This window comes from Amblyomma maculatum, chromosome 6 (assembly GCF_055883805.1).
Source record: "Amblyomma maculatum isolate TAMU_Amacu chromosome 6, ASM5588380v1, whole genome shotgun sequence".
Classification (NCBI taxonomy): domain Eukaryota; kingdom Metazoa; phylum Arthropoda; class Arachnida; order Ixodida; family Ixodidae; genus Amblyomma; species Amblyomma maculatum.
In genome coordinates, this window is record NC_139349.1 from 103,594,746 (window position 1) to 103,604,670 (window position 9,925).

At 42.7% G+C, this 9,925-nt stretch overlaps 1 protein-coding gene across 1 annotated transcript; it reads right to left on the reverse strand.

The window, feature by feature from the left end:
* Nucleotides 1-5,814: 5,814 nt before the first annotated feature.
* Nucleotides 5,815-9,232, reverse strand: LOC146186469 (uncharacterized). Its single transcript, XM_084608052.1, has 7 exons — nucleotides 8,825-9,232; nucleotides 8,615-8,747; nucleotides 7,968-8,114; nucleotides 7,695-7,902; nucleotides 7,372-7,607; nucleotides 6,391-6,521; nucleotides 5,815-6,069 (listed from the first exon to the last, which is right to left on the reverse strand). The coding sequence occupies exons 1-7, from the start codon at nucleotides 9,149-9,151 to the stop codon at nucleotides 5,815-5,817; spliced, it is 1,437 nt and encodes a 478-aa protein (XP_084464178.1). The 5' UTR covers nucleotides 9,152-9,232.
* Nucleotides 9,233-9,925: the final 693 nt, after the last annotated feature.

Below are 9,925 nucleotides of genomic sequence, written 5' to 3' on the forward strand. Positions count from 1 at the left end.
TTGCGAAGCGCTGACTGCAAAGCGCTGACAGCGGTTGCGCGTGATGCTTTTTGGTTTTTTACGACAATTATACATAAACGAACACGCGATGCCTCCTGTGAACACTATACATTCGGGTAAAATACATGTGGTCTATGTACGACAGGTTTTAAAGCAGTTCACAGTGGCCGAAGTGCTCGCACTACACTTGTCACGCAGCTATATTCGCCTTAAAGTATTTAAGTGGAGCTTATGCGGAGTTCGGATCACATTTAATGAATCAAGCATAATCCAGTATAACCGAAGAGCAAATAGCCGATTGCTTCGTCATTTCTACAGGCAGACACGGGTATTGCATGGCAAATCAGAGCAGGGGTAAAAAACGCGAGGTGATTCAGTGACAGTACGGTGCGTCCAGGCCGATTTCATAAGAAGAATAGATGTCCTTTGTAAAGTAAATGAAGAAAGCAGGAAAGTTTTACGTCTTTAAGAATCAGAATCTCCTCTTTATTCCATGAGCACGAATTGACGCTGGTGCTGTACGGGAAGGTATCGTACTTGGAAATCGAACTAGCGCACTTCAAAACAAAGACACAGGGAGAGAACGACAACACAGCGCTGTGTTGTCGTTCTCTCCCTGTGTCTTTGTTTTGAAGTGCGCTAGTTTGATTTCCAAGATGAATTACCAACTAGCCCGTTCTTCCACCCTTGCAAGGTATCGTACTTCGGAGCATCATGCCGCTGTAGAGAAATAACATAGTTTAGTAAGTACGGTACACAAAAACGTGTCATATATGAAGCGACTTTATTAACGCACTTACCTAGGACCACTTGAAGCCCGTGTACTCAACCGATGGGAATGTTTTTCTTATCAGTGTTACGACACAGCTGGGCAAGATGACGCGGTTCCCGGAGCCTAGCCGACCATACGCCCACCACGCAAACTGTCGGTACGCAGTGTACCTGTATCGACTGAGAAATAATGCAGAATAGAGTCAAAATTACATTGCGTGCATTTGGAAATAATCACTGAAATAGCTTACGCATTCACTTCAACGACGTCGTGAAAGCGCGGGTGGTAATATTGCAGTTTCTTGCACTCGACCTCGAGAATGAATGGCGTGAGGCAGTATGTCACGAATTCGGCGTTTTCAGTGACGCAAGTCTGGCCATTCATTATCTTTAACAGGACCTGCTGATCTTCGCGACAACACACACATTCCGCGCAGGTTGGCATTACTATGCATCGGGCACAGCTGCACCTGCGATAAGAGCGTGCATATGCATTTCCAACGAAGCAGTCCAACACACGCATGCATGAATACGTACCATGCCGTGCTCATAATTCTGTCTAAATTAGGGGGGCTTGGAGCCGAAGGCGGGTGCTGAGAAGTGCTGTTGCGCTCGGCGGAATCGCTTCTCGGCTCGAATTGATATGGAACGACCCCATATCTGGTCTCTTCATCCGAAGACACTTCGCCAGATTCGCGATCGGAGCTAATATCCGACATGTTTGCTTGTACAATGAAGCACATGTCGCGTATGTGGTATGTTATCATTGTTATGTACCCCAAAAGCAGAAAGGCAAAACATGCGTTTCAGTTTCGTTTTCGCTGATAAAACTAATTGCCCAGCTTTGTCATGGCAAAAGTAATATCTAGAGCCATGAATCTTCGTCAAATAAGTTAAGATTTTTTCTCATCATTTGCGGAACAAACCGCCCGACGATGCACTAAACACGGCTGGCCGGTGGGCAGGTGAACTGATCTAAATTTTTCCTTGTATAAGCTACTATGCTTTATTTAAAAAAAATATCAGTGACCCTGAAACAGTGGCTATCCAAACAAAAGGAACGATATGTAATATTGAAAAATAAAATCTATCATAGGGTACAATAGCAGACGCGCCAATGTAGAGAAGTGCAACATCAGGTGCTAATGAGAAACTAGAGATGCCATTTTCCAGAACGTGGAGACAACTACAGATAACAGCCTTTATTAGAAAAAACAATGGATACACAAAACATATAAACCGGTAGAAAAAACAATTGAGTTTGTGCAGCTAACAAAAGTGGTATAGCAGTAAGACCAACATAATAAAATGTGAACAAAACTACAAGCTCAGATAGGTGCTGGAAATCGAGGGGTCGAGATGCACTGTGACACTAAAGTGACCAGGAATGTGTCAGTAAACAATTTTTTTTTATTTTTTTCCATGTGTCACTTGACGATACATCACTAAATGTACCATTGCCATTGTGGCCATTCCATGGACAGTGGCAGAAAAGCTATTTCTTGTAAAGAACTATACACAAAAATTAAAAATGCTGCAACGAAAATGGCGGTAAGCTTTTCCTAATTCAACCATTCTTTTTCTCAAACAAATCTATCTTCAAGCAGCAAGTTCTAAAGCACATTTTGCTTATTCCAATGTACTGATCTATGTAACTGCTATTTTTTTAGCATGTCTTTCATTAGCAAATGTGTTAAACTTCTATAATTGTTTGTTTTAAAGAGACCCAGTCATAAAAATATGCAGACTAGATGCAATAGTTTCATTTTCAATCAATTCCTATGTCAACACTTAAAATGACAAAAAAGCAAAAATGTACAAAACACAGCCACATAAAAAAATGCTACATATTACTACTACTTTAATTATTCTTATCACCATTAATCATCAACCAATAGGCAAGAGGGAACCAGTAAGAGAAGTACGTTGAACTCACATAAAGCAAAAAATCATATTCCAAGAATATGCTAAGCACTTCTAGGATCCACTTAAATTTTGGTAGTCTGTAGAAATACAACTTCATGCCTGTATGATAAGGAATCAACTGAAATATGGCTTTTATAAAGCACTGTTAACTGACCAAGGCGGTATGCACCTAAACATTCTCTCCTTGTCACAGTTCGTGAACACACAAAAAAGTAGTAGTGGTTTAGCTCTGGCTAGCCCTAGTTGAATTGCGAAAGCAGTGGTGGAAGCTTCTTTTGCCTGCTACTTTATTCCCCTATCAGGCCCTATCAGTGTAAGGTGCTACATTATTGGGGCCACTTAGGCTCATTCTGACGCGAGAGCATAAGCCCACATATAAATTCATGCTTCAACCAAGCCGCATGGACGTGCCTGCATGTCATAGGGGTAACGAGAATGCAAACGGTTCTGGAAGGCTGATTCTGATATGTCACCCTCCCGTATGAAAGGAGCGACCAGAGTTGGCAGCTCTTGCCCGTGGCATGGGGGTAACGTAAATTCAAATGTCATGAAAGGCTAATTTTTTTATAAGGAGGCCGTAGCTATGCCTCTTCCGGCATGGTTGCAGCCACGCAAGGTCTCAGTTTAGCGTTCGGAGTGTTGCTTTCACAATAAAATGAATACTTCTGGTCATGAGTGACCTCAGAGGTAGAGTAAAACGGCTCAACAAATTGCAGTGAAACATAAGATGGCTAACAAAATGAACAAGCAATAAAATATTTGGTTACAGAAGCAAAGAAATTTAGCAATAAGGTATCTTCCACATCACCTCATAACACCTAAAAGCATAGCTGACTTTGGAATGGCTGCAATACAGCTCCAAGTCGATGAATGCCCTAACACCCCTCATCAGTGAGAAGCTATGACAGCAGATATGTATTGGAACAAAGCAAGAATAAAATAACACCTAGGGTGGTGGTGCAGCGGTTATGATGCTCAACTTTTATGCCCAAGGATGCGGAATCGAATCTCGGTCATGAGCGCCTGTGTGCTGTTGACCCCGCTCAGGTGGTCGAAATTTTGGAGCCCTCCCCTATAGCGTCTTTCAATCTTAGTCACTTTGGAACGTTAAACCCAACAACCGAGACCAAACCACAAAATAAGAACCTGTCTTTACACTAACTATGACAGAGATATTTTAAAGGTGAAACTAAACAAAGTAAAAACAATAAAAACATCACAATAAATGGTTACAAAATAAGAACTGAATTGAAGTTACTGTAACAGAAACGTTGCGAATGAATATACAAAAGTCTGAAAGCTCCATCTAAGTGTACTCAACACGAAGACATGCTGCTGGCACAATAGGGAATACAAGGTGGAGTATCAAGGTGCAGTAGAATAATATTACATGATAGAGACCCCATGCAACAAACACTTGCCTAAAATCCTTCATTACATCGCACTTCACACCCTGTCCACAAACAGGGATACAAAAGTTACCGTAATGCATCGCATTACACCTGGTTGGACTGCCAAGTTAGCATTGATTAAACCTGGTGCGGTGCGATGCCAAGAGCTCATCCTTTGATGGCTTTTCACGCCCTGCAGTAGTTGGAGGAGGAGAAGGCTCAGAACCTCCGCTGGCTTGCAGGGCTTCCTTGTAGGTTTTTTGCAGTGCACATAACTCCAGCGCCTGCTCCAAGAGCAAACGCACATAGCCTGAAAAAAAGGAAAAGAATGAGAATGCACTCATAATAAACGTTTCTGCATAAGATGGTTTGTGGATCTGTGAACATGCACACAAGCACTGGATAACCTCTACTGATGCCTATAATACCAAGAGAAATCCTGCCCCCAGCTATCTGACAATGAGACATTGCACTCTTTACTTAAAAAGAAAGAAACAAGTAATTTCAGTAATACCATGGTGAATTCACTTTCTATATTTGGTTTTAACTGGAAAAGGGTGTTCTTGTGATGCATGCCCCATCTTGCAGTTTTGAGTATAGGTTGCAGGAAGCTTTGAACAAATTAACCAAATCTAGTAACCAGTCATAGTGTGAGGTAATTGATCATTTGGCTGAGTGGTGCTATTATGTTATGAGACAACTTCTTTTGAAGGCCAGAGGAGCTATTTTCCTCAACCTTCTCAGAGATGTGCTTCTCTTGCAATGAGCTTTAACGAGCTAATCGTGACCAGAAATTGTTCTTCCAAGTAAACTTTGAAGTGAGTGGGCATAGCAGAGAGGATATGCTTTTAATAAAGACTAAAAGGGGATGTTATTGTTTCAGCTGATCTGCATTTAAAATAGATACAATTACCTTTATGTGTAATAACGATCACTTACCATAAGATGGCTCCACTTTCAAAGATGAAAGGCTAGCCTCTCCATTTCGGCCCTTTCGAAACCGCCTGGCAAACCGCTTTTGGCCATCAGCTCGGACTGCCTGAGGACGCCCATGGTTCTCGTTGTAATGCAACGCTGCGACGCGGACTCTGCAAGTAACATTAATAATTTTTTAGAAAAGCATTACATGACACATAATAAAACAAAATAACAATCTTATAGACATATGCACTTCTGCACTACAATATGAGAGTGTTATGACTTGCATCAGTGAATCAAGCATAGCACTAACCTAGCTCGCATTCCTGCATAACTGTAGTGGTACGTCTTGGGTGCGAACTGGTTTATTAGGCTGTGAAAAGCCTCACAACCAAATGTCTGCTCCTTTGTAGACAGCTGTGCTATGTCCTTCAAGAGTGGTGGGGCCTGTACAATTTCGCACAGCTTGCGGTGGGCATCCGATCCTTAAAAGCAAAGAAATTCAAATGAAAACCAGTTGAAAATACCAATGCTTTCTATTAGCTACCTTCAACCAGCCAGAGTCTTCCATCTTCACTGAGGTCGTCATGGGCACACTCTGGAAAAACTTCAGATTCGTGCTGGTGTACATTTACCACATGTCTGGTCAACGAACTCCACTTGGGAACAATTTGCTCTGGGTGCCCATCGCTTGAAGCAGCTGACCAATACAAGTGGTTCACAACAGCACGAGCCCAGTTTCCGAGTACCTCTGTGTCACGGCGCTTTGTGGCTGCAAGGAGCTTCTTTTTTATTCCTGAAATGACAATCAACAAAACAAAATTGATTTTGCTTCTAAGTGCCAGGTTATGACAAGGGTGACAGAAACGTTCTTGCCTTTTGCCATGTGCCAACAGTCAAAAAGGTGCACTATATCGGGGTAATCTTTTTTGACAAGGGCACGAATGGCACTGTGCCTGTCGGTCACAAGCCTGCTGATATTGCATTTCTTCCCAAGGAGAAATTTTATGCCCCTGCTTAGGCCAGCCACTTCCATCCGCACGCTGTTACCAACTTCATTCACCTATATGACATAAACATGCTTTACTGAAGCTGACAACAAACATTTGAATCTTGCAAAGGTATGAAATGAAACAAACCTGCACAAGCTCCGTGTGTAAAATGATATCCTGTTCGGCATCATTCAGTGTGTAGGTCATATATTTCGCATTGAATCCTGGGGAGTCAAATCTACCGTCCCCCGTCAGGCTCAGAGGCTTTTGTGATACTTTACTGAGGTGGACATCCTGTGCATCGTTCCACACCTGTTTAAAAATATAGTTGCCTTGTACTTTTTTTTTTTACAAATAAATAATAATTGTGAACACATTTGAATTTCACTTACCTTCTGCACAGAGGGGAATAATACACACTTCTGAATTTTGAAGAATAGGTCCTCCCCCGGTGTTGCAACTCCAATGCACGAGAGGAGTCGCAGTGTCTTTTTTGGATTTGACCCTGTGAACAATATAGCACCTAGAGAGAATAAAGGACATTATAGGATTTGCAATAGGCATGCTGTAAATTATCAAGAGTATCTATGCAAAGATTGTAAGAAAAATGTGTGTTGGCTGGAACAAATCAGTGCAAATAAATGCTGCAACACAAGAGCAAATTTAGGCAACAATAGTATACTGACTGAAATGCATGATGCAGCTGCAGTAGAAAATATTTGCAGCAAGCCCGAAATGTTCATAATCATCGGAGCTGACTGTTTTCTCCTTAACATAGTAAGATGGTATAATATAGGGATGTGCAAAACCGACCAGTTCTTCAGGCGTGTAATATTTCTCGCTGCCAGAAGAAGTGTAAGCAGAGAGGCATAATAAGCTATACTGTGGCCGATAAAATGCCAAGCTCTGATCATGAAAATAAAAAGTCAGGTGTGCAATCATGGTGCATGTCTATACATGAATTTCAGAATGAATCAGTTGTATAGAGCAACTCTATACTAGCATTTACAACTGTTGCCAAATCAAAGTACTGCATATTTGTTATATTACACAATGATGTGGGGAACATAAACTGCTTGCACCATGTATGTACCTGTTGTCATAAGAATTAGTACATTACAGCTCATTCCAGTCACAGGGTACATAAACAAGGATTATACACCAATCAAACCAATCAAGAGTGATCCATTATACCTTTAAATAATTTGCAATCTTGAAAGTAAAGCTACCAGTTGAATTCAAGGGTATGCCCACTGATGTTTTCCTTATTAAAACTTAAAAATTAGTACTACAAAGCATTATGCACACAGTAGATACAGTATTATATTATCAAACTATCAAAAGATGCTGCCCCAAATACTGTATTCACAAACCAGCTAGAAGGATGTTTCCAATAGCCTTTCTGTGTAGAGATGGCTGACTCTCCCATGACCACACATGCCCAAATGGGCAGTTTGCTGTAGCTTGCACCAGGCTCCCAGACCTCCGGATTTCCGTAGTGCACTGGGCCAAGCATGTCCTGCAGGGTCCAAGGAGCTCTAACAGGCAGCTCTCAAAGACGATATATTTCGTCTCTGCAACAGCATCAGTTGTTGTGGCCCCAGTTGTGCTGCAAGAATGTAACAAAGTGCGTGTTAGTGAACAAGGAAAATGAAAAAAAAAAAAAAAAAAGATATTCGTCGCACAATCTACTCACTTGCTAGCTTCTGATAATGCAAAACTTTCATCGTTTGCGTTGATCTCATCCGTTGACACACTGTCAGAGTTACTTTCATCAGAAGCATCACTGCTGGAATCGCTGTCTCCTAGGTAAGATGCAGGAAAATAACGGTCTGGAACATGGTCTGTGATAGGCGTAGAGCACCGCTCAACCATCCCTAAGCTTGATTCTTCAGTCTGCACACCTTCAACAAAAAGAATAAAAAAGTCACGCTTTGAATAAAAGTACTTAAAACTGCCAACATATTACCACAGTGCCTGAGCAGGCTGCCTGTCAGTGTTCCTTTGTTGCATGTAGCCTTTGGTAAGTCCACCTGAATATATTTGGAAGACTTCGAAGTTGTTGAGTGGCCACAAGCAGAGCACGTGAAATTAGTGTCCATTTGGTCATATTCATCTGAAAACAAGCAAAAAATGCAAATCATTGCATGATTACACACTGATGAATATAATACTGTATGTGCTACTAGGCACACAAAAACTCAGGATACTCAGGATTAGTTCCTTCAACCTCATTGCTTATGAGCTATACACAAAAACATTTGACTATATTTCAGCTCACGCATTTCACCGATAACGAGAAACGTCATCACAGCCTAACTACGGCCGCACTAGGTCCTACTCTGAAGCTGCTGAGCTACATAAGTTAACCGAATTTAGCACTTGCACAATTCACTGAGAGGTATACTGAACAAGTGAAGAATATGGAAATATCGGAAACCTAGCTGCTTAAAATATCAGGCATCAAAACAGGAAAACAAAGTTCTAGCGAGGTTTCTGTCAAGCACCAAACGTCAGTGCTTTCGCGCGGCGGCTACATATACAGCTACAGTGTCCTATAGCTCCTATCCATATCACACTAAAGCGTCTGTTTGGAAGTAAGTTCATACAACTTACCATCACTTGTTGACACTGCAGGGTTACCGCAAACATCGAGACAGATATCTGGGTTGCTTTCAGGCGCTGCGATGATTGCCGAAGACGAGCCCACGCTCGCAGTAGCAGACGCCGCTAAGGCGTTATTCACGATCTACAAAAATTAATACAAAACGATAAAGGCTGCTGTGGTGCAACACTGTAATATCAACTGTAAAGAAGCATAATCACCTCCATACGACGGCGCTTCTCGAAGGCTGGCCGAACGTTCTCGCCGCGTTTGCAGTGTGCGAAAACTGAAGGCAACGCATCGGGCTTCAAAAGTCGTTTCAGCTGCTTGCACGGCAAACTTGCGGCGATGTCGGCGTCATGCACAAAGTCCTCAGCTTTGAAGTGTGCCGAACAGAGAACGCTTGTCTTGGTCGGCTCCCATCGGTCTCGCTTTAAAGCCAAGACCCATAACTTGCGCAGCTTATCGCACTTCGGAAACCGATGAAGGCTGATCCCCGGAACCGAGTGGGTGTTGGAGCAACCAACAGCGACGCATTTTGTTGGCATGGCGCCAAAAATTCAGATATTGACGCCACAGTAGCCAAGTCAGCATTCGCAGCGAGGCTACCGAGACGCAGCAGCGCAAAAGCAAATAGCACGCGAAGATAGCAAATCAAAAGGGCCGCTCGCGCACGGGTAGCGGCAGTGGTAGCGGAGCCGCGGAGCGGAGCGGCGTCTCAAATGTACGCAATTTCCGGTTTGATGCTTAGTTGCTTAGCACGCCGTTAGAGGGCTGCGTCGTCTGCTACCGAACCTTTTAACCGCGTGTAACTAGAACACCAAACGCTTTACAGCATTAAAATCGCAGATTAGTAATGTTGGTTACATTGCCGATGCATTGGGAGCACAGTTAACCGGCGAGGATTTTCGGTCAAGTAGGCCTTTAATCCAGCAACGAAAGCAGAAAAACTTTAGAAGGGCGGATATTCAGGCCAGCTAGGAATACATTTGGAAATTAAATCCGCAGCAGATACAGGACCGCACTGCGTCGTCGCTTCCTCTGTCCTTTGTCTGCTGCTGTTTTAATTTCCAAATGTTTCACAAGAATTGGCAATGACATCAGGAGTGGAGCGGTCATGCTTATGACTAATACTGCAGTACACAGGTGATGCTATGATGGGGGGACACTGCAGGGATGTGGTAGCACACGAAGTAGTGGTATTCGCCTATGGCAGTGCAGTGCTTTCATCACTGCAGAAAGGGAATTGAGAAAACATTGCCCATGTCATTCGTGGTGGATTGACCATGCTTATGACAATAGAGTGCAGTACTATAGTCGAT

Coding starts and splice junctions, on each gene's coding strand:
- LOC146186469 (XM_084608052.1), bottom strand. CDS start 9,151: ATGCCAACAAAATGCGTCGCTGTTGGTTGCTCCAACACCCACTCGGTT. Junction 8,115..8,614: donor TGCAGTGTCAACAAGTGATG/GTAAGTTGTATG, acceptor GCTTGTTTTCAG/ATGAATATGACCAAATGGAC. Junction 6,070..6,390: donor TATTCCCCTCTGTGCAGAAG/GTAAGTGAAATT, acceptor TATGTCATATAG/GTGAATGAAGTTGGTAACAG.